General features: G+C 49.5%; 10 protein-coding genes across 10 annotated transcripts; 6 read left to right on the top strand and 4 right to left on the bottom strand.

Moving 5' to 3' along the window:
• Positions 1-123: 123 nt before the first annotated feature.
• Positions 124-1,187, bottom strand: BC939DRAFT_454247 (uncharacterized protein). The gene is made up of 3 exons (XM_051556042.1): positions 799-1,187; positions 525-611; positions 124-441 (listed from the first exon to the last, which is right to left on the bottom strand). Exons 1-3 carry the CDS (start codon positions 1,046-1,048, stop codon positions 248-250), a joined length of 531 nt encoding a protein of 176 aa, XP_051411350.1. The 5' UTR covers positions 1,049-1,187; the 3' UTR covers positions 124-247.
• Positions 1,188-1,684: 497 nt separating this feature from the next.
• BC939DRAFT_477927 (uncharacterized protein) lies at positions 1,685-2,456 on the top strand (the record flags this gene model as incomplete). Its single annotated transcript, XM_051558718.1, has 2 exons — positions 1,685-1,908; positions 2,009-2,456. The coding sequence occupies 2 exons, from the start codon at positions 1,685-1,687 to the stop codon at positions 2,454-2,456; spliced, it is 672 nt and encodes a 223-aa protein (XP_051411349.1).
• Positions 2,457-2,617: 161 nt separating this feature from the next.
• BC939DRAFT_503973 (uncharacterized protein) lies at positions 2,618-6,287 on the bottom strand (the record flags this gene model as incomplete). The annotated part of the gene is made up of 6 exons (XM_051560466.1): positions 2,618-2,962; positions 3,062-4,755; positions 4,851-5,090; positions 5,181-5,619; positions 5,721-5,993; positions 6,102-6,287. The coding sequence occupies 6 exons, from the start codon at positions 6,285-6,287 to the stop codon at positions 2,618-2,620; spliced, it is 3,177 nt and encodes a 1,058-aa protein (XP_051411348.1).
• A 275-nt stretch (positions 6,288-6,562) lies between these two features.
• BC939DRAFT_193307 (uncharacterized protein) lies at positions 6,563-7,053 on the top strand. Its single transcript, XM_051550541.1, has one exon. It carries the CDS (start codon positions 6,718-6,720, stop codon positions 7,009-7,011), a length of 294 nt encoding a protein of 97 aa, XP_051411347.1. The 5' UTR covers positions 6,563-6,717; the 3' UTR covers positions 7,012-7,053.
• A 1,883-nt stretch (positions 7,054-8,936) lies between these two features.
• On the top strand, positions 8,937-9,376 carry BC939DRAFT_454242 (uncharacterized protein). Its single transcript, XM_051556041.1, has 2 exons — positions 8,937-8,998; positions 9,096-9,376. The coding sequence occupies exon 2, from the start codon at positions 9,116-9,118 to the stop codon at positions 9,341-9,343; it is 228 nt and encodes a 75-aa protein (XP_051411346.1). The 5' UTR covers positions 8,937-8,998; positions 9,096-9,115; the 3' UTR covers positions 9,344-9,376.
• Positions 9,377-10,027: 651 nt separating this feature from the next.
• Positions 10,028-12,624, top strand: BC939DRAFT_454239 (uncharacterized protein). The gene is made up of 2 exons (XM_051556040.1): positions 10,028-11,249; positions 11,369-12,624. The coding sequence occupies exons 1-2, from the start codon at positions 10,417-10,419 to the stop codon at positions 12,405-12,407; spliced, it is 1,872 nt and encodes a 623-aa protein (XP_051411345.1). The 5' UTR covers positions 10,028-10,416; the 3' UTR covers positions 12,408-12,624.
• Positions 12,625-12,690: 66 nt separating this feature from the next.
• On the bottom strand, positions 12,691-14,692 carry BC939DRAFT_529655 (uncharacterized protein; the record flags this gene model as incomplete). Its single annotated transcript, XM_051561525.1, has 2 exons — positions 14,438-14,692; positions 12,691-14,342 (listed from the first exon to the last, which is right to left on the bottom strand). Exons 1-2 carry the CDS (start codon positions 14,541-14,543, stop codon positions 12,691-12,693), a joined length of 1,758 nt encoding a protein of 585 aa, XP_051411344.1. The 5' UTR covers positions 14,544-14,692.
• A 2,847-nt stretch (positions 14,693-17,539) lies between these two features.
• On the top strand, positions 17,540-19,607 carry BC939DRAFT_503970 (uncharacterized protein; the record flags this gene model as incomplete). Its single annotated transcript, XM_051560465.1, has 3 exons — positions 17,540-17,642; positions 17,755-19,494; positions 19,588-19,607. The coding sequence occupies 3 exons, from the start codon at positions 17,540-17,542 to the stop codon at positions 19,605-19,607; spliced, it is 1,863 nt and encodes a 620-aa protein (XP_051411343.1).
• Positions 19,608-19,921: 314 nt separating this feature from the next.
• Positions 19,922-20,165, top strand: BC939DRAFT_454233 (uncharacterized protein; the record flags this gene model as incomplete). The annotated part of the gene is made up of 1 exon (XM_051556039.1): positions 19,922-20,165. A coding segment is annotated over one exon (234 nt), but the record flags the coding sequence as incomplete, so codon positions are not given.
• A 114-nt stretch (positions 20,166-20,279) lies between these two features.
• On the bottom strand, positions 20,280-21,338 carry BC939DRAFT_477922 (HotDog domain-containing protein; the record flags this gene model as incomplete). Its single annotated transcript, XM_051558717.1, has 2 exons — positions 20,280-20,619; positions 20,740-21,338. The coding sequence occupies 2 exons, from the start codon at positions 21,336-21,338 to the stop codon at positions 20,280-20,282; spliced, it is 939 nt and encodes a 312-aa protein (XP_051411341.1).
• Between the last annotated feature and the right edge of the window lie 586 nt (positions 21,339-21,924).

The raw sequence follows: 21,924 nt of genomic DNA, 5'->3' as shown, positions 1-21,924 counted from the left end.
CTGGCCACGCTGCGTGATAGAATCGATGGGCAGCTGCCGTGCAAGAGGGGATGATGGCAGAGCGGGAAAAAGGGTCAGAAAGAAGAAAGAAAGGGAAGTTGACACACATACATCACATGATTCCCACGATGCAATGAGCAGGATGCTTTATTATTTAATCGAGTCGCGCATCCGGGGGGATCTGGCGTCAGTAATATATTGTTTGATCGAGTCTCTGGGCTTGTTGCCAGCAGCAATATTCTATGCTTCATTTCTGAGCGGCATCGCGCTCATGCAGCAGCTCGTGGATGTGCGAGGTAACGAAGTAGCGATCCATGACCTCCGTCGGCAGGTACTTGGCGCCCTGGATGCTCTTGCAGCACTGTTTTGCACCGCACCAGCAGGGGAAGGGCTGGTCCATCTCCCACTCGCTCGAAGGATAGAAAAATGTCAGCGCATCGCCTGTATCTCGGTTAGTGCATCAATTTCTTCCCTTGACAATAACGGCATGTACAAGTTCCAGTCAACCAATAGCTTATACGCACCCTTCTTGATCTCGACTGCAGCAATCAGCTCCATCCTGTCAGTATCGAAAGAGGTGGAGGGTTTGCATGAGTGATTGAGGAATACGACTACGAAATAAACCACCGAGAACATTCAGATATTGGTTAGATGCACAATGCATGCACTGTCCCCTTGCTGCTGCTGCTGCTGCGACAATCAACATGCCGATCTCTGCAGTCTTGCCCTCTGTGCAGCCCTCGACTAGTTTCCATCTGAATGTACAAGGCCTTGATCCGCTCCAACTACGATACATACGGTCAGAATTCAGCTCAATGTGCAGGTCCTTCGAGACCTGGACAGTCGTGTACTTTTTCGGTCCAGGTGTGGTGCCCTCAATCTTGCAGATCACCTCTCCTTTGCTGTAGTCCCTGGACGCCACCAGTTGTGAGTTGAAGGAACCATCAGCATAGACGACCGCAAAAAGCCCAGAATGGGTGGGTCTGTACGCCTCCTTGATCGCATCTGCATCAGTAATGATGTCCTGCTTGATATATGTTGACGGCATATTTGAAAGGACGGCGCGGATGAAATGGAGGGAAGAAGACGAAAATGACAATAATAACAATAACAATAACAATAACAATAATAATAATTGTTTGTTGCTTTGGAGCGCCGTCCCAGCTAGAATACCGGATGGATTGACGTTTTTGACGTACGCATACCCCACAACCCAGAGATTGTCTATACACAGCTCATGCTCTTCCACTTCGACGACTCTAGCTGCATCGATGGCATGTCCCCTCTGGTAGTGTGCATTGATCTCGTGCACCTGTTCCTGGAAGTTGGACCTGAAGTCATCTCGACGGCGTCAGGGCTTGAGAGTCCCTTCGAAGGAGGGGCATCGGGTGCAAATGCGACCGATAAAGGTGCCACAAGGTTCAGATAACCCGGGCATTTAAGGCGTAGCGTCCCCCCGTAATTGTTTGCGTAGGCAGTCTCCAGAAGTGGAATCGCATCGCCACTGCCAAGACCATTTCTACAAAATGACCTAACATGGCAAAAGTCCAAGCCGGGCGGTGTCTTGGCGGAATATGTCATGTCACAAATAACGAAAAAAAGCGACCTTCATTTTATCTCCATTCTTCTTTCAAGACCCACCGATACCACTACCACCGATACCACCAACCAGGACCCGATCACCATGTTTAACTGGCTCAACTCTCCTCAACTCCCAGACACCATCGAAACCCAGGCCTTTCGATCCATCTCTGGAGGCCCCACCCTCAGGGTCAACGCCATCAATGATCGGACCCATAGGATGAAGCTTGTTCCTTGGGAGGATATTCTCGAGGTCTTTCCTAACGCTATCTATCTCCGTGATGCTAATGGAATCGTCATGCCCGCAAGGAATAACACCTTCAAGAGGTAATACAACCCCCGTCCCACCACCACCACCACCACCACCACCACCATGGTTGGTCGGATCAACGCATTTTATTGACATTTTCCTTTTTTTTTCAACTAGGATTACTCCACGATCAATAAAATTACAGTCGGATGTCGTCCTGGAAGTCGTCTCCGCACAAGATATCCCACCTGCTTCTACAAGACCAGCCAATATCACAAAAACAGAGGACCTTGCCAAAGAATCGTCATTATTACCTGCAGTAACAGGTTCCTCGTCCGCTGATCGCTGGTCCTCAGAACAGGAGGCCCGCAATGCTAGGATATCCACATCAACAACAGAATCCAATCGAGGCATCACAGGGTCGTCGCAACAGCATCAACAGCATGACGAGGCCGAATCGGATTGGTCACCCTTCCAGGCCAACTCTGCCTCCACATCCACATCTTCGGCACAAACAGAACTTTTGCGCCAGGAAATGATCCATCGCATGGAGCTCTTATCTGCTGAACAAGAGGAAAGGTTAGATATCGTCCTCAAGGCCTATCGCAGGCCTACTCGGTCATAAGATGGAAACCCATCTGTACCCATGAATAAAAAAATTGAGAAAATGCAAAATGGTTTTATTATGAAAAAAAAAAGATGCTTAAGAACAAACAAAAAAAGAGGTAGTCTATGTTCTCCAAATTCAAATACACATGTTCATGTGTGCCTTCCCCTTGTTGCTTTTTACAGGTGAATAATCTCAACACCATAGTCGGGGATTCCCTCGCCGCCCTCCCACTTGCGTCTCCTCCTCTTATCTGCAGTAGCTCCACCTGTCCCACTGACGGCGCCCTGGTTTCCAAAAGCAGAGAATCCAGCAACAGTCGCCATCTTCTTGCGACGCACCATCTCCTTGTGCTTGCGGTCAAACAATCCCAAGGGCCCACGCAGCGCTTGCTCCAGATAGTTCGAAATCTCGGTCTCACGCTGGATCAGCAACTGGATCGCTTTCAGTACTGGGTGCAGTTGTGGCGACAGGATCAGTGATGGGAAATGAACATCCATGATCAGTGTTGTGAAATCAACCAGCTAGAACAAACACAACAAAAAATATAATAGACACGTTAGATAAAAGCAATCCAACCATTGAAGCTCAACATAATGTACTTCATGAATACCAATGCTTACCAAACCGTAGCCAGGAAGACCTCCAGGGAGCTGCTTCCTATCTGGTTGCTGGTTCTGGTGTCCAATACCGCCGCGCTCACCCCAAATATCCATCCAACCCTTCAAAATTTCAAGAACGACCGACAGATCATCTGTAGTCAGCCGCTTGAGAGCCTGCTGCATAAATATGTCGTTCCTAGGTGCCGCCATGATCAAGTTCAAGAAGTGTGGAGTGTCTGGTGCTGATGGCGATGGCGATCCTGAGGATCCTGCTCCCGCTACTGTCGTTGTTGATGGCGCTGTTGATGCTGTGGTCCCTGCCCTGTTCTTGTTGAGTCCAATAACTTGCTTCAACATGACAATCATGTCCATCTCAGGGATATCGTACAGTTTCTTGACCGCCAATTCGAGAAGTGGCCATTGCTCACGCTCCATAAGCTCCAGAGCAATACCAGCCTGGCCTGAACCGGGATTTGAGTTGCCAACAAGCTGATTCTCAAGTAGGTACTCGATTACCTTGGCAGGCCAGAAACTCATATCGGGCTGACCGTTCGACTGGTGAGCAAAACACCGCCCGATGACTGTTGTGAGGAAATGATGTGAGAGTTCTGGGAGAGGCGTCTGCTTCCGTCCTGCGCGCAAAAGACGGCGCTGCGTCTTGTACTTCTTAATCGCCTCTGCCTCGGTCTTGCGCCATTCGTCCAGCGCATTCAAATAGGCCTCGTTGCGGATACGTTCCTGCTCTTCCGTCACCTCGTAATCCTGCTCATCTTCATCCTCGCCCTCGCCTCCATTGTCCTTGTGCTCATCATCCGAGCTCAAAACAACTACCTCGTTCTCCTCAACCTCATCCTCATCCTCATCCGACGAAGACTCTGATGAAGAACCGTCAAGGACATCCTTGGCATCCTTGGCTTTATCGTCCGCCTTTGTTTTCTTTGCAGCCTTCTTGTCGGCCTTGTCGACCTTGTCGGTCTTTTTCTTCTTTTGCTTGTTCTTCTTGCTCTTCGACTTCTCTTTATCCATCACCGATGAGGCAGCTTTGACCACTGGCTCAGTATCAACCTCCATGTCCTGAGTGTTCCCTGTCTTGTTCAATTGGGTTTGCCTCGAGATGGCGACTCTCTTCTCATCAGCGGCGACAACAGCAGCCTTGGCCTCATCCGCATCAACACCAAACCGTTCCATCAGATCTTTCACAGCCTCGGTGGTCTGACGCTTCACGTGCTTAAAGAAGACGGCCTCGAACTCGTGCGCAGATGCTGTTCTGGACTCAGAGCTCAAAGATTCCAGAGCCTCCTTCTCTGTAGCCTGGCCTGCTGCCAATGTGCTCTCCAGATCAGCGCCGTTGACAATGATATCCTTGGCCTTTGCGATTCCATTAATATTTAAAGGGGTAAGCAAAGCAGTCGTGGTTGAGGTGTATGCGTCCTGAGCGAGAATGGATCCTTTTTGTCCAAGGAACGGAGCAGTATCTTTCATCTTGCCCATAGCACCCAGGAGCGACATTGGTTCGGCATAGAAGGGGCAGAGGAAGATGTCAGACTTGATGGTGGTGTTGTGGAGTGTAGAAATGGTCATAGTGAGAACAGATTCGGGTAGAAGAGCGAGTTGACAGGTTGTGCTTCCGGCGCTGTAGGGCCCAGGAACGACGTGCTTTGCCTGGAGGGTGCCGTATCTAGTGTCCCAGATAGTCAACGTCTGCTCTTCTTTGCCTGTAATGTCCCAAGTAAATAGATATAATCGTAAGTGACCGTCCATTGTAAATGCTGCTGAGAGAATGTATAAGTCTGCCAGATTCCTGACTTACCATCGTTCTGATGGATTCCAGCAATAGCTAGGTAATTGTCTCCGAGAGCGAGGGTGTCGACATGTTGAGCTTTGGTGTCGATCGCTGGGGTTGCTTTGCCGCCCTTCTTAACGGCCCTTGTCGAGGCAAGCGCTGGAACAGCGTATCCTGGGAGAGGCAGTGTCAGAATCTCTGAAGCACTAACGATGTGATCTCTTTGGCTCACTTCAAAGTCGTAAATCTTGAGCTGACCAGAAGCAGCTATGAAGTGAAGGGGAGAGACAGGAGGTAAGCATCGTTGAACTCTGATCGTACTTGCAGTAAATGTTTGCATCTGTATGATAGACATACTCAGGAAAGAAAGCTGTCCAGTCTTAACGTCAAAAGAGAATCCGGATGAGCCTGCGGCAGCACTGATTTCGACCTGACCGAATGTTGAGAATCCGCGCTGCTCTTCGTTGACATATGAGAGAGTTGCAACAACCTTTTCCTCGCTCGATTTCACAATTGTCATGATGACAAGGATATTGCGAGCAAGAGCGCTTGAAGGGATCCATGACCCCGTTGTGTTGTATGTGGTTGCCCAGATCGTGGTGCCTGTTTGATTCTGAGCAACGTCCTTCCTTTCTTTCTTTGAAGATTTTGTCGCAGGAGCAGTCAGCAACTCTGTAGTGCTAACAACCCTCTTTAAATCCTCCGTAACAAGCGAAATACTGCCGTCTGAGTTGGTCAACAGCACATGGTTGGGGAGCAATGTCGAGACGAATAGCTGGTGAATCTTATGGTCGAACTATTGTATCGAAAATGCCAATTGTAAAAATGAGCAAGGTATTATTTTAGCTGGTCATGTACTCACGCGCTTTGATATGATGACCATAGAGTCGGTCGTACCTTATGCACAGTTTTACGGGCACTAGACGACTTGATAGAATCCTCCTGCATGGCATTGTCTGCATCAGCCACACTGGTGACTGAGGGCGAGGATGACTCGTCCTTCCACATCCAAATGACCTTCCCCTCTTCTTTTACAGGGACATCTGTTCCTTTGGCAATGACTGCATAGATATGGCGAAGATGGGCAGATTTGCGCAGGATTTGGGCTGGCCCTGTAAACGAATATCCTGGTGGTGTTGAGTAGGAGAGGATGCATTTTTGATCCGCGGTCTACAATGCACAATATATCAAGAAATAATTGATAGTCGTCTGGTCAGTCCACGCTCCTTCAGCCAGATCGAACCAACAGCCAGATCTACGGGTGGTTCATAAACCTACGTTGAAGAGCTGAACGCCCTCACCCTGGATAGCTACAACGAGAAGGCTGGCAGCATCCTCCTGCTCCTGCGTCGGCTCAGACCGTGTTTCCTCGGGTGTGCAGCAGACCGCCTGGCGTTGCTGGTGTTGGTGAGTGGTGGAGGAAAAACTCGCGAGGAGGAAGGGATCGTCGACTGAGACAGGCATTATAGAGATGGAATTCTAGTTCGGCTCCTCGCTTTGGGATGTAATGTGTTCTGAAAGGAGAGAAGTTGAGCAGGTGCCTTGGTTCCAACGGACGGAAAGTAGGGGCAACAAAGGTAACAATGGCGGTCTTGGTCCGTCCGTGAGTGAGCGACTGAACGAATGCTTGGGTCAAAAAAAAAAAAAAAAAAAAAAAAAAAATGTAAATACGGCAAGCCACAGCCAACATTCTTGATATCAATCACAGTCCATTTTTTCATTTTTTATTTTTGGCAGCTGCTGTGCTGTGCTCCTATTTTTTCTAGGGGGTCGACCATTCCATCGAAGAAAAAAAAAGATAAATAAAAGCGATTTATTTCAGGTTATCATCGAAATCACTATGGTTGAATGGTACACCTTTAACTAGTGTTACAAGAGCTGCACATGTCAGCATATGCGTCGTCCAGCCGATGACCTCGTTGATGTCCTGAATTCCGTAAAGCCCTTTCGAAAGAGCTCCGGCTTACTCGCTCTGTCCTCAAACCACATGCGTCCATCAGCTCTTCGAGCCATTGGCCGACTTTCCGCGCTAGGATTCTTGTCGAGGTGTATTAACAATCCTCCGCGTAGAGTCTATCATCGACTTTGTTTCTCCCACTCAGTGCTGGTTCACCATAGGAGTTGTCATGGTCGCAAAGCAAGTAAAGAGCGTATTAGGTTATGCAAAGCTTTCCTTCAGGAGCAGTGAACCAAATTGAGCCAGCTCCGTATTTATGATGACTTACGTTTTCGTATTGGGTTCGAGGCGAAAGGGGGGGTGATTGGCTCAATATCAAGACCCCCACCAGCCGCCATTACGGTATCGAGTGGTATACTCGCCTTTAGAGTGAGCGTAGTTGGGTTTATGTAGTGGTGAACTCGGACAATAGTAATATCCACGGTTGCCGTCATTATAGTGGGTGCAATTGGCTTTACTGGCTAAGCGAGCGTCTCGCCCTAGTGGTGGTATCCATTGTACCTTTACGAATGGCAGACAAGACCACGGCGTGAATAAGGGCCTAGTACGTGTCCATAGTATCGACGAACTAAAAGTCTGGTTCTTGGATGAATGGATGGTCTGCTTGGAAGGCGCGGCTGCGCTTCTGGGGAGCATGGCATGCTCCCCACACACCTCATGGCCAAGAGGGTTGCGGGAAGCCTGCAAAGAGACAGCGTTCAAAGGATAGGGTCCGGAATTGGTGATAAATGGTTGTGGATGGTTGTCAGTGATTGTGGATGGTGGTGGGTGGTGGTAAAAGCGGAGCGAGAGTGCGCCTGGGCAGAAAACAGACCTTTTTATATCGCTTTTTGGAGAGCGATGTTCAACTCAAGACGACTCTCGTCCTTTGGAGACTCGATGTGGAAATAGCACCCGTATCGCAAGTCGTTACACAGCTGCACTGCTATGCTCTGGACTCGGGACAATACGCGGTAAAAAAAAAGAGAACCATGCACTGTACTAAAGAGCCGAATGGAATTCGCATAAAGGATGGCGATTGTCAACACTGCAACTTTATGCGCTTCGCCATTCTCATATGCCATATTATCATCTTTGCTGAAAAACACCAGTGAGAAAGGGATTTGGAGCCTCGCCTCCACGCTCGGAGGATATTTACCAAGTGAACTATCAGGTTTAACGTACAACTAGAAGAGTTTATGTTTCCTAGTTACGATATGAATATGGTCTGACTCTGAGTATACAACATTCGCCAGTTGACGTTTTCTTTTCTTGTCTATCAGATAAAAAGAGAATGACTCGGTAGCTTCTCACTCAGACCAAACCAGAACCCTCACGACATCCAGACTGCCTCCTCCTCCCTGTATCTTCCCAGCCGGATCATAACAATCGCGACTTTCCTGGTCATGTCGGTTCTTGCAGGGCAATGGGATGTGCGACATATGGCTGGATATGCTAGGGGTTTATAGCGCGGTGTTGTCAACAGTCGCTTTCGGAGCAAGGAAATGGCTTATGACTTGAGTATTCAGAAGTCCAAACCGAGGGACCATGGACAGCGCGCTGAAAAGACTAGGTCGTTTTCTCCGATATGAGAATGTTCTTTAAACTGCGCTAGTCCATGGCTCATGCACCCCACTCGACCATTGACCATATTTGGCATAGCAACAACGCGTCGCACTCAACACTTTGAAAAGTATTTGTACGAAGTTGCCTGAACCCCATCTCCATAATTTTTCAGGGACCGCAGGTTAACATTCTTTGTTGGAAACAGGGTTTCAAAGAGCTGACCATCGCATTCGATGCTCTTGCGAAAAACCATAAGTCTTGAAAATCGAGCTGACTTTTTCTAGCATTTCTCTTCGATCTAGATCATCGTCGTGGAGCGCACCTGGAGAAGAGGAAGAGGAAGCAAAAGGCAGATGACAGTTTCAACAACACGCGTTGCTTCGAGGACTGTAGGGGTTATTGTACTGAAAGTGAGCGCCTGCTACGACAACATGGTCGTTCATGATTAACAAATGCACACCAATTTCCCTTTGTTGACCCTCAACCGTTCCGCAACAAATGCTCGAACATTCCTGCGCCCAAGGCATGCTGCGTGCAACATGAGACACAGCACAAAAGTACTATAATATCGCGGTGTTCATTCGTTCCTTTCTCTTCTTTTTTTTTTTTATTCTTATTTTTTTCTCACCATGCAGTTCTCTCCTTCTTTCAACCTGGCTCGACTTTCACGCTGGTGAGCTTTATGAGAGATATGTGGAGGCCACGTATACGTTTATCAGACGTGGGATAAGGTTTAACGTGTTGTACGCCCACTCAACACTGTGTAAAAGAAATAGTGTTCTGGAGAGCGATGAATCTCCATCACAACAAACCCGCCAAAAAGAAACGTGAACTCAATTGGCTCTTCTTTTTCTCTCTCACACTCCGCGCTTCTCTAATTCTACCCTCTCAATTCAGACAACCCATAAACCGACCCCACTCATCCGGCGTCTTTTGTGTTCAGCCTATCTCTACTTGCCCTCCAACGCACTCATTCACACCCGAATCCCCAACAGGAAAGAAAAGAAGCGAGGAATAAAAAAAAAAAAAAAAAAAAAAAGAAAAGAAGAAAAAGAGATCGCTTTGCTTTGCTGTTTTCTCTCTCCCTCTCCCTTTCCCGACCGACCGACCGACCGACCGATCGCCACGACACCAACCCTTGAATGACAGTATTTGAACTACAAGTCGATCCAGAACGGAATGCCGTCATTCGTCGTGCTCTAGCCAAAAGGATCGTCCACCAACGGGAACTCGAAGAGGAGGAGGCCTCAACCGAAGAGGACGAGTCCTTTCTAGGCGAGTCGATCACCCCTGTGAGAAATGGTATCGTTGGAACATGTGTGCCCAATTTCAGCTCAATTTGTATCCCCCACACGTCTTTGGAAGGCAGCAGCGAGTGTTTGGCTTAGCGGGTTACGGGGAGAAGAAGGGGTCTTGGGGCGAAGGAGGGGGTGGGGGGTGGGGCTATGGTGTACGGGGACATATTGGCAACTAGTCACCGCTCTCTCATAGCATGGTCATTACTTCGTATTTGGGCAATCGACGCTAATATGAAAAGAAGAGTCGTTCAAAATGAAGTCGGCTTTATTGTTCTGTCTGTCTAGCTTGTGCTGTTTTTGCTGTTTGAATGATAATATGCCGATGATCGTACAGACCTTGACGCCCACTCAATGTCGAGGCGAGGGCTGTTGAAGAAATGAATAAAAATCACCCGAGAGGGAAAAAAGAAAAAAGAAAAAAAAAAAACAAGAGCAGGTCGTTGCGAACGAACACACACTGCACAAGAAAAAAGACACAGGGCAGGGGAGGACGAAAAGAGCAGAGTATCGAGGATGGAGGGTTGGGTTTGCTCATGCACTGTGCTGCTTTGTTTACTCCACTGATGTTGTTACGTCCCCATCTCAACTAATTGCTGTCCCTTGCCTCGCCTTTCGCTCCCACACAAATACCTGCCTAGGTACTTCAGCGTCGCCCTCGATATCAGGATCACCTCCAAAGAAGGACCACCATCACTATCATCATCTCCATCATCATCATCGTCATCACCATCGCCACTTGAAGCACCATGAACGTCAACGCACCGCTTCGGGGAGGGCAGGAGAGAGTGGCGTTATGAATGTGAAGAGTCGTTGGAAGAGCGAATATCTCAGGGTCACGAGCTCCTCGCCTCCGGGGTCGATTATCAGCACCATTTCTGAAACCATGCCCGAGATCCTGCCGGAGATTTTGTCGGAGGACACGACGGCAATTTTGAACGAAAAAGCACATAGTAGTGATGGCACCAGCAAGTATAAGGGTGCGACGATTGGCGATGCGTTGGCAGAGAACGCAATGACAACAACCGTTAGCATCGCCACGGTGGAGGTATCGCCCTCAATATCCAGCACTGCAGCAACAACAGCAGGAATAGATGAAGAGCAGAAGGGAGAGCTTGCTGTGGTACAAAAGGAATTGACGCCTGTGCCAAGAGATACCGAAACCCTTGCTGCAACTGCGTCTGCACCTGCAGTTACAGCCGCCACGGTTGTCGCTGTTGCCATGGAAGAAGACACCCCAGATCCGGTGGAGCAGGACCTTCTCTCGAAATTGGAGGAATTGAGAAAGGAGAAGAGTCGACTCTTCTCACTCTTCCGGGCGGTTTTACAAAAGAAGGAGAAGGAGGCGCCTAGACCATCGCCCGCGCCTGCAGAATCATCACCGCAGCCTCAGGAGGGTACTGGAGTAACACCGACTGAGAAGCAAGAAGAGCAGCAACAGAAGCCAGTCGTTACCAATGGAATCGAACCTGCTGCACCCTCGGCGCCATACCCACAGGGGACGGTGGCAAGTGGGATGGCGGTGCTCGCGGATGTAAAGGAAGAGACAAGGAGACCGGCGAATGTGAGACGGCCTTCTGAGCATGATCATAACAAGAGGACAGAACCGACAAGGGCAACTGTGAAGAGGTATGAGGACTGTGTAAGAATGAACGAGCATCATGGAATCATGTACGATTCCATGTGTTTATGAACAAAAGTGCTTACACTCATACCTATTTCTCTCTTTTGCTGTTCTTTTGGTGCAGACGCGAGCACGAGCGTCTGATTGACCGGTCAAAGCTAAACCTGGAAATTCCACGGAAACCGAGCACTTCATCTTTATCGTCGAGTTCGACGGCGTCAACACCTACGCCGACCAGCACAGCCTTTGCGCTCTTTCAGTCATCCTCCTCCTCATCGTCCGCGATGGCCCACAAAGGAAAACGGCAGCGCAGTATCACACCAACATTCGGAAACGGATCTACTTCATCATCAAGTCGAGGAGCATCGGGTGCTGGTTCGTTCGGTTCTGGAACAGCAATGATGCATGGGGACTCATTCCCTTCGAATAAGTATCCGCGGGCGGATTACATGGGATCCCATAGTCGAAATCACAGCAGCAACAGTAATATTAGCAGCAGCCATGTCCACAATAATGGATTACCGGAGAAACCCCAAGTCCGTCAGCTTCACTCCTCGACATCTTCGTCGTCATCGTCCAGGAGCATAAGTTCAGATGGGTACCATCATCACCATTATCATCATCATGCGGAAGATGCGTATCATCGGAATAAGACCGGTGGAGGTGGGCCGTCGTCTTCGTTCTCGAACGTCAATAGCAGTGGCAGCAATGGTGCGGGCGGCGGATCCTATCGACAGAATGTACCACATCCTCCTCCCCCGTCAATGGGATATCATCCGCCCCCGACTAGAATCGGGTTCGGGAACAGTAGCGGAGGCAACAGTAGTATCAGCAGTGCTGGCAGTGGTGGGGGCAGTCGAAGCGGATATTATGGACATGGCGATGGAGGAGGAGCGAATTCATCGAGCGGCAGTGGGCTGGGCATTTCAAAACTGGGCCACCATCCACCTCCTCCATCGGCGCGTCCACTACCGTTTAATAGGAGTATGATGCAGATGCCACACGCGCGAGGGATAATGATGAGTCGTGGAGGGTTTGGTTCAGGAGTCGGTCGGGGTGGTGGAGGCGGTGGAGGCGGTGGAGGAGGAGTACCGCCAGAGAGACCCATGGCATCGTCGGGTAGACCGGGCGATTGGGTCCGGAGACGGAGCAATCGTGCGTGATATCGGGTTATACACGCCGCCTGGAGAGTTTCTTACTCGCCTCTTCTGTTTTCTTTCATTCTTTGATGGTCCTTCTTCCCCCAGAGTTTGACATGTAGCTAAGCATCCTACCCTTGTCATCATCCTCATCCCCATTGTACATATCCCGCCATTCACTTTTATATTTATTTCACTAGTAACGATAATTTAAATACACAGTAATGATCAGAAAGGCGAACGCAAAGTGTTGAAAATGGTGATGATAGTGGAGGGGGGTATCATTTTATTAGTGGTATAGTGTATTCTACCGACTAATAGCAACGGGATAAATGTTAGGGATCTCCTGTAGCCGCTTATCGTCCATGCTCGAGGAAGCATGATACGAAAGCTGGTGAGAAGAGTGTAGATGCAACGACTGTTGCTGTTGTTGCTGTTGTTGCTGCTGGTGATGGTGGTGTTGCTGCGTGTAATGCATCGCACCAAGTGGGTGCCCCTGCTGTTGCTGGTGCTGGTGCGGATGTTGTTGTTGTTGTTGCTGTTGCTGTTGCAGATGTTGAATATGATGCGACGGACGCATTGAACCCCTCTGTTGTTGTTGTTGTTGCTGCTGCTGCTGCTGAAGATGCATCCTCGCTTCGAGCTGATTGGCCTTCTCCTGCAAAATCCTGTTCCTGCGCTCGAGGTGTTTAATAAAGTCTACGGCCTTGAACAGGATCGTCGACTTTGAGCTATTGACGTCTTTCAGATCCGGGATGATTTCCGTCATGTCCTTGAAGCCGTTGCGGATCGTGTTGCGGCGTTTCTGTTCTGAGGCAATGTGGTTCGCACGCTTTTCTTCCTCGGTCAAAAGCTCCTTGTAGGGCTTGCGTCTTGCGGTCGAGGTCGAGGTCAATGCTGCGGCTCCTGTTGTCACTGAGGAGTTGTTATCGTTGGTGGTGCTAGTGCCGTTCGAGTTGAACGCCGCTGTTGCAGCAGTGGCGGCGTCTGAGGTGTATTCGTCCGATACTGAGTCTTGCCGGTTTGATGATGGTTGTTGCGGCTGCGACTGTGAGCGGGACAGAGATGACGAGGCTGTAGAGGACGTCGAAGACCGATGATGATGACTATTGGTACTCTTGCCGTTCTTCACAGTACTGCCCGCCTGAATAGGATCCGTCATCTTGCTGTCCGCTTCATCTCCTTCTTCGTCCTCGACATCCTCGTCTTCTTCTTCGCCTTCCCTCTGAGGCCCGTCTCCTTCCTCCTGCTGCTCGCGCTTATTCTTTTTGGCCCTGAATGGTCCATTAGGAGCAGTGCCTGGCTGGTAATTCGCTTGATTGTTTTCGAGGGACAGCTTGGACAGCTGGTGGATGGGTGTTGCGATCTTGTGATGGTGGTGGCGATTGAGGGTTGTGGCTGTGTCGGTGTTCGAGATTGGAGTACCCTTGCGAGAGACAAGTCCTTCAGTTGTCGTGGCCTTGTTGGTCTTTGTTCTTTTCGCAGGGATAGAAATCGGCTGCGGATGCCCCTGGTCTTGCGCGTTGTCGACGTTGCTGTACGAAGCAGACATATCTAAATCCATCCCATGCTGCTGCTGTTGCTGTTGTTGTTGATGATGATGCTGCATTTGTTGTGGATTTGGCGCGTAGGCACTGTTTGCATCGAGATGGAACCCACCAGGGATCAGCGCGTCCTGAGAGAAGAGGTTCAGGTTCGGTAGGTTGGGTATAGCGCTTGGGTCGAATGTGAAGTCCTGGTCGACAACCAAAGTATCGAGGAATTCTGAGAAATAGCGTTGCTCCGAGGGGTTGAAGAGGTTCATGGAGGGGTCGTTGGCCATCATCATCATCATGTTGGGGATGTTATTTGCACCTGGCCCTGCGACTCCCGGGGGCAACGGTGGCGGCGGCAATGTGGATGAAGATAGACCCGGAGAAGCGGGCATGTTGAGAAAGTCCTGGTTCGGGAAGCGGAAGTCTACTCGAATGCAAGGGAGTGAAGTTGGTTAGATTGTTATTCAGAGTGTATGATGATAGGAAGAGTCAAAGTGTGCTTGAGTTACGTGCGTATACCTTCGTATCCAAGGGCGTCGCCAAAGAGACTGTGGCCAGGTGCGGAAGAGAAGGTCAGGGGCGACGGGGGTCTGAACCCCGAGTCGGTGTTGAACATGTTCTCCATTGGGGGTGGTGCTTAAAAATGGACAGGTAGAAGGTGTTGTTGTTGCTGTTATTGTTATTGTTATTGTTGTTGTTCTTGTTGTTGTTGTTGTTGTTGTTGTTGTTGTTGTTGATGTTGATGAGGGAGAAGGAATGATGCACAAAGAATGGGATGAGAAGATGAGGAGATGAGAGGATAGGAAGTGTTGGAGTGTGAAGAACTGTTCAGGGGCATGAATATTGTACTCAGATGTACCATGTGCATGTACGAGTGTAAAATGAAAAATGAAAGTGAGTATGAAAAGCGTCTGTGTGTGCCTTTGCGGCATGTAGAAGGAAAAGATAACGGATGGGAATGGGAATGGGAATGGGAATGGGGCTGCAGGGACAGGAGAGGGAAAGAGACAGAAGAAGAAGCCCTAGAAAGCCGTAGTGAAGGAATGAAACGAGTCGGCAAGGGGATGGAGTATCCGGGTACCGGGGATGGTCTGCATGTTCGATATGCAAATGAAGCGTGTGCTATGGGGTGTAGAGTCCATGCGTTCAAGTATGCGACATGATACGTATGTGATATATATGTGGTGCGTGCGTGGTTCATTATTTTCTCGCTCTGAAAGATAGGACCAAAGAGCCCGCTCGCTCTGCCCCTCTCTTTCTTCGTTATGGGCTATGATTGGCTGCCTCTACTAGTCCGATTCCTACGGCGATACATCGCCATTGCAATATAGTGGACTAGGGCGCATGAGCCATACCAATCTTCAAAGCTGCACACAGGCAACGGCTTTATATACCAGCGACAGACGAGAGCGAGAACGAAAAAGTAGGGGGCATAGACTATCTACATCTCTATCATCGTTCCACGCAGGCAGACATGTGCAAGGGCCATCACCCGCTCAACAAAACAAAACGCGTCTTCAGATACGCTGTCCAGCCCTGGTCCCTTGCTCTGCTCTATATACTCTGGCTGGTGTGGTGTAGGTCTTGTGCTCACAAAAAAAAAAAAAAAAAAAAAAAGAGTGGACGAATGCGCCCTTGCACCTGAAAGTGAACGAAAGAAAAGTCTTTTGCTTTTGAACCCTCTCTTATCGTGTAAAAGCGCGCGTGTACAAGCTGTCCTTGCTCTGCTCAGAATGAGTGTCGATCATCTACACCAATGTGGTCCTATAAATGTATCTTAATGCATGCACGTAGAAGGATAGCCTTCGACAACGCCATTCCACGCCTGACACATTTTATTTATCTTTTTCAGGGGAGCAATAAGCCATTTCTCGTGTTTTTTTGGCAGCACTCTTGCTCTCTCATCCGTTGCCATGTGCTTTTCTCTCTCCAATTTCGCACCCTTACTTTTTTTTTTCTTCGCGTTCTTATTTATCGTGTTATTTATTAGCGTGGTCCCTTCACGCCTTCCTTTCATGAACCGTGTTTAAGTACGACCATGACGAGAGTCGGCATACATATTCTATAGTAGCGATATCATTTGTGTTGGGGTAAATTAACACCAACCAAGTTGAGGTGAGGGCCAGGCATGGAGCGGAGTATAGAAAGCCGCGAATCCCGCACCGATTACTTGGGTGGCGTCAATGCGGACCAAACGTTTTGTCAAGCAGGTGGTCATCCCTGTGTCCGCACTTTCCCTAGATAGCCTCTGGTGCTCCGATGCAACCGCCTTGGCTGCATACCCAAACACGTTGGGCCTGATAATTGTGCATACGACACTCGCGTTGTCAGGAATAATAGAAAAAAGTACCCGGTGTATAATACCAACAATCATGTAGGTGTATATTACCACAGCCCATGTTTATATTTGTTGATGATGATAGTCCATTTGTGGAGCAGGAGAATTGCGAAGTGACAAAGAGATTCGGAAAAAGAGGACCGCTGTTCTCTTTAATAAAGTGCAGAGCAGTAGTTCTAAAGGATATTTGCGAGCATCGATGTAGATGCTGATTTGTTCTTTTGTTGCCTAAGGCCGGTCTTCCTCAACGCCATAACAACAATGCTGTAAACACGGAAGCAAGAAAGAGTCAGGTTCGCACTTGTGCTTCTTGTTATGCATATTTTGCTCTCAACATAATATATTATACATGCAGCCAGCCAGCCGCAGCTGGCCATGCTCACCAGCAGCGAATCTCCTGGACAAACACATGAATAACTCTAATGCGTCGGTTGGTCGCCAAGCTGCGTTACGTTGTTTGCTCCTTCTCTCTTTCTCCCACAACTTTGGTCCGTTTTCGTGATAGACTAGTGGCTGTTTTATGGTGCCGGAGACTTAGGGGCTAATGTACAAAGTTTTTAAAGTGTGTGCACACGCTTTTATATTAAAGGAGTCTTCACTCGTTGTGCTTGTTGTTGTTTGCTCCACACGAAGTACAGTGGTGTGGTTCCACTGGAGGAGGTTGAGCAGCAGCAAGAGGAACAGAATCAGGAAAAACAGGACATGATGGCATGGCGTCCCTCTTGTGGAGCGAGTGTGGAGTAAAGTGGGAAGAGCCAGATGCCGGAAAATAGAGCAATGGGCCTACATGTCCGCGTCGGTTCTGCAAACAAAAGCAATAAATTGCATTTCTGTAAATGCAAAGTAGCCCTTTGCTCTCTCCGCTTGCACTTACAGGGCACAATTGACGTGGGGGTCATCGAGTTTTTTTTTATTCCACACCTCACCCCACTCTTCCGTCCTTCTCTTTCAACTCCTCCTCGTCCCGTTTTTTTTCTTTGCCACCGACTTTTTCTTCTTTTCTTTTTATGTGGAGTCCGATTCCGTGTTGATCCCTCCTCCTCTTCCCGTCCTCCTTCTCCACATTCATCTCCATCACTCACACCCACATTCACACTCACACTCACCTCTTCAACCTCCTTCCTCCTTGCCGCGCCCTTCCCCCATCCTCTCTCTCTCTCTTTTTTTATTTTTATTTTTTTTTTTATCTTTAAGTGCTCGCTCTCTAAACGAACGACCCTTATCTACACCCACCCACCCACACCCCTTTCAAAGCACCCAGTTGAGCCCTCCACCCATCAATCATGTCCTCCACAGCTGCAGCCCAGCCCCAGCTGGCAGAGAAACCCGCTGCGCTGGATCGTCCTGACAAGAGACCCTACCCAGGAACCCCACCATCTGAGAATGGTACATTGTCATACCACCTGCTGCAAAGTGTGCGCTTTCACACATCGTATCCTAATTCCCCTCCTAACAACTATCTATCTCTTGGCCATACGGTCTACTACCTTTATCTTAGCCCGAGGAAGCTACTCTGACGACGACGGCGACGACGACGACATCAATGACGACGACGACGGTGATGGACACTCACTTAAGAGCTTTGGGCAGTCTTCTGCTCAGACCGGAACCATTGACAACGCCCGAGACCGAGATTCGACGGCCCAGCCCCCCCTAAAGACCCGCAAAAAGCCCGGTCGCAAGCCCAACCCAGCCTCGCCCGCCGTCAGGAAGGAGCAGAACAGAGCTGCCCAGCGCGCCTTCCGCGACCGGAAAGAGCGTCATCTTCAGCAGCTTGAAAACATGATAAAGGAGCTCAAGGACACGCACCACCACGCCAGCGTTCGCTTCCAGCGCGAGTCCCAGCAGCTCAAGGGTATTATCGAATCTTTGCAGAGCGAAAATTATTATCTGCGCGAGGTCGTCTTCTCGTTCGAGTCCGCCCTGGGCAAGACCGGCAATGCTGCTCTTCTGCAGGATGTCAAGGCCGAGCTCTACAGGCGCCATTACGAGAACCACGCCGCCCGCAAGCTGTCGTTCTCGGCCCCCCAACAACATCCCTCACCTGCTACCTCCTCAATGACAGCTGACAGCCCTGTATTGGCCCCTGCGCAGGTACCTGCGCCCTCCCCCTTGCCTGTTCCCATGCCCGGACCCGTCCCTGTTGACGACAGTATCCCCCATGCTACACAGGTCCAGATGCTGAACCAAGCGCTCACTGCCGCTATGGCTGCCCATGCCGCTGCAATGACTGCCAATGCCAGTGGCACCTCCAGCGCCAGTGCCAGCGTCAACGCCAAGGCCAACACTAATGCTGTCAAGCAAGCATTTGTTCCCAGCCAAATGCCACTCAATAACATGTCTTCATCCTCCCCAACGCCTTCTACCACATCCAATGCGTGGACGCCATTTGGACTCGCTGATCCTCAAGATGACAACATTTTCTCAATGAACAGCGACGTACTTTACAAGGCACCATCAATGTTCTCTCCTTCCGGCTCTGATGATGGCAAGATGAATACTCCCGCCGCGCCTTTCGATCCTCTTGCGGCCGCCCGTTCAAACCTGACTGCATCCGCCAGCTGGCTTCCGAAGCAGACATTTGACGACCTTCACGCAACGCTTTTTGCTCAGACCAACCTCCAGTCGGGCGGCAATGGCAGCAGCAGTGGTGGTGGTAAAATGTCGTCTCCCCAGAATGTAACAGCGAATGCAAACCTATTTGGCCAACTCCATGACCAGACAGCGTTCTCTCCCAACCAGAACGGGTTCACCTTTTCAGTGGGTTCGATGGACAATGGATTCTCAAGCCATACGCCTTCATTCCTGGATTCGGATGATGTAGACACGAACGAGTTTAGTATGGCGACCCCGACCATGGCATTTGATGACGGCTTGAAGCAGAATGTCCTTCCAAGCTACCGCCTTCAAATGGAGCTTCGCACGCTCGCCTCTGCGCCTCCAGCGACGGACCCTTCGATCGACCCCAAGATTTATGCGATACCCCACGACACCCGCATTGACTTGATCCCGTGCCCCAAGCTCCGCGCCAAGATGATTATTCATCAGCACGAGTACGACATTGAGGAGCTTTGCCAGCTTTTGCTCGACGGCGCCATTTGCCACGGACATCCATTGGACCCACACAATTGGGAGTTGCCTGGCGCATTCTTTGACCGCTACGGATACTTGATGGGACAGGAGTTGATGAAATACAAGAACAAGGTGTGGCCCAAAAAGACCGAGCCCCAGAGACAAAGTAAGTCCTCGAATCCCTTTAGCTACGGCTACGACGATATCTCATGGATATAAGGCTGACCTTGGCTTGCTGTGCATTCTTTTTTTTTTTTAGATGTTTTTAGGAACTTTTAAACCCGCTTAGGATAAGCGGTCTTCCACCCTTTGTTGTTGCTGTTTGTATCATACCCCATATTCCCGACTTCTATTCTTTTTGGTCATCCTCCCAGCTGGTTCCTCGAAAGTATCGCATCCATTCCCTCACCTTGAGCGCTCAGGGACGAATAATTATTTTCGTGTTTCCCTAGAGTGTTGGGCATGATTATTTGCCTCTCAATCCTCTCTTGTACATTTATCCCCCTTCCTCTTCTGCCTTTCGACCACAATCCTAAGCAATGGGTACATTTTTCGAAGAACCAGCTCTGTTCTTTTATGTTTGCAATGCGTCCTTTTTTTTTTTTTTTTTTTCTGTTTGTGCTTCGCGCTTCTCTTGGCCCCGGACAATTATGCTCCGGGCAGACCTGTACTCATATCAATCTCCATCACTCTCCCAACTTGTAACAAAACCCTTTTCATCTTTTCTCTCCTTCCTTTGGTTTCGGCGAATGACTTGCCAACCGTCATCATCAAAATATAACCAAGTTTCCTTAACGATAAGCTCGACTGTCTTGTGCGATACATGATACTTCTATCTTCAATAAATGATATTTTTCTTAATTGATGTGCAAAGCCTTTTTCTTAATGTATTTACATGTCGCAAAAGGCACAGGATATATTTCGATTCTGCCCTTCTTTCTTTTTTTTTTTTTACAACTTGCTCTGAGGACCCTTGTTGGTCCAGAGAACGACACATCCGCCATTAATGACAATTTGGTCGCGTTCCTTGGCGAGGACCTGGAAGATGATTTTTTCCTGATCCTGGTGCTCTGCAGGAACCTTCCACATCTTTGTAACGAGCGTGTCGCCTGGATAGACCGGGGCAGTGAATCGTCCGGTAATGGACTTAAGGGCGTTGGAGTTGGACTGGCCAAAGGTCTTGAGAATGGCATGGGCGGCGTGGCCATAGGTGCACAGGCCGTGCAGGATGGGCTTCTTGAAGCCGACACGCGGTGCAATCTTTGGGTCGATGTGCAAAGGGTTGTAGTCGCTATGATTGAAAAAGAAGAGGGCGGGTGTAAAATAAGCAAAGTGTCCTTTCCCTTCACCCTCCTGTTGCTTGACCATCATTGGCCACGATATCATTGCTTGGTGTGAAATGTCTGCTTACCCCGACAGTCTGTACAGGATGGCCAGCTCATCGTTTGTCTTGTCCTCATAGACCGCATCCGGCTGCTTGTCCTTGGGAGGCTCATAAGACTCCTGCTTAGGTCCCTTGGGCCCACCCCAACCACCGGCGCCTCGGACAAAGGCCGAGCCCTTCATGGACGAGTACGGTCTCGAGGGATCCTTGGGGTCGACCATCTGGGTTGTGCGCTCAATGACCATGCCCTTGCCCTTGTCATAGACACCCGTGACAGTTGTGTGGAGCTCAAACTCGCCACCAAGGGGCAGAGGGCGCAGGACCTCGAGGGACTGGTCGCCATGGACGAGCTTGTTGGGATCAAAGGGAGGGATGCCGGGGACATCTTCGCCACCGCCGCCGTAGACGGAAACGCCGTGGTTGTCTCTCTTAAGAGGGAGAACGAGAGGGTAGGTCGGGAAAGCGGCAAAGGAGGATTCGTTCTCGTAGAGAAACTGGAGCTCATCCTGGCGGACGCCGACAGAGAGAGCATAGAGCATTAGGTCGCGAGAGGTATAGATGACGCGCTGGGGCCGTTGCTTGAACCCGACCGCCTTGGAGACGTCGACTTGAGGAGGCGAGGACATAGTTTTGTTTTTGAACGTGCTTTGGAGGAGAGAGTAAAGTGATGGCGGAGTAGAATGAATGAAAAGAAGGCGAAAAGGGATTGTGGAGCTCAATGAAAGGTGTGATTGCGTTCGGTTCAGGATTCTGCCGTGAGAGAAAGCGACTGTGGGGTAAATCCGATCTCGCACTTGATTCGCTCCTTTGTCTCGAAAAGGACAAGATTCGATCGTCCCTTTATGCGCGAAAAAAAATAATATATCCGGTGCCGAAACGCGTCGATCGCGTTTCCACGGATGCGATCTGCTGTGCTGCCTGCCGAAATATAACCACCGCCATGGAGAAGAGACACGGATTTGTATGAGTTGAACTACATTCTATGCATACATGGACATATTTGGCTGTTCACCAGCATCAATAGCACATCCCAGTGTCCCTACCCAGGAATCCTCATATCTTTTGCGATTCTAGTCTCTGTCTTTTTGGATGGAGCAAGCGCTGATACCTCCCTAGTTACTTGGCCCCGAAACATCTAATCACTAGGCCCAACGATTCTCTCAATGCCTAATTTGAATATGGCCACTGTATCCTACATGCGTTCCGTTTGAG

Source organism: Gamsiella multidivaricata (assembly GCF_025024155.1).
Source record: "Gamsiella multidivaricata strain RSA 2152 chromosome Unknown BC939scaffold_40, whole genome shotgun sequence".
Taxonomy (NCBI): Eukaryota; Fungi; Mortierellomycota; class Mortierellomycetes; order Mortierellales; family Mortierellaceae; genus Gamsiella; species Gamsiella multidivaricata.
The sequence above is the reverse complement of the archived record's forward strand: the minus strand, read 5'-3'. Positions and strand labels throughout refer to the sequence as shown.

Excerpts from the sequence above, each read along its gene's own strand:
- BC939DRAFT_454239 (XM_051556040.1), top strand. The coding sequence starts at position 10,417 with ATGAATGTGAAGAGTCGTTGGAAGAGCGAATATCTCAGGGTCACGAGC. Across the intron at positions 11,250-11,368 it reads ACAAGGGCAACTGTGAAGAG|ACGCGAGCACGAGCGTCTGA; the intron begins GTATGAGGACTG and ends CTTTTGGTGCAG.
- BC939DRAFT_193307 (XM_051550541.1), top strand. The coding sequence starts at position 6,718 with ATGCGTCGTCCAGCCGATGACCTCGTTGATGTCCTGAATTCCGTAAAG.
- BC939DRAFT_454247 (XM_051556042.1), bottom strand. The coding sequence starts at position 1,048 with ATGCCGTCAACATATATCAAGCAGGACATCATTACTGATGCAGATGCG. Across the intron at positions 612-798 it reads CATTGAGCTGAATTCTGACC|TCGTATTCCTCAATCACTCA; the intron begins GTATGTATCGTA and ends TTTATTTCGTAG. Across the intron at positions 442-524 it reads TGCAGTCGAGATCAAGAAGG|GCGATGCGCTGACATTTTTC; the intron begins GTGCGTATAAGC and ends ACCGAGATACAG.
- BC939DRAFT_454242 (XM_051556041.1), top strand. The coding sequence starts at position 9,116 with ATGAATCTCCATCACAACAAACCCGCCAAAAAGAAACGTGAACTCAAT.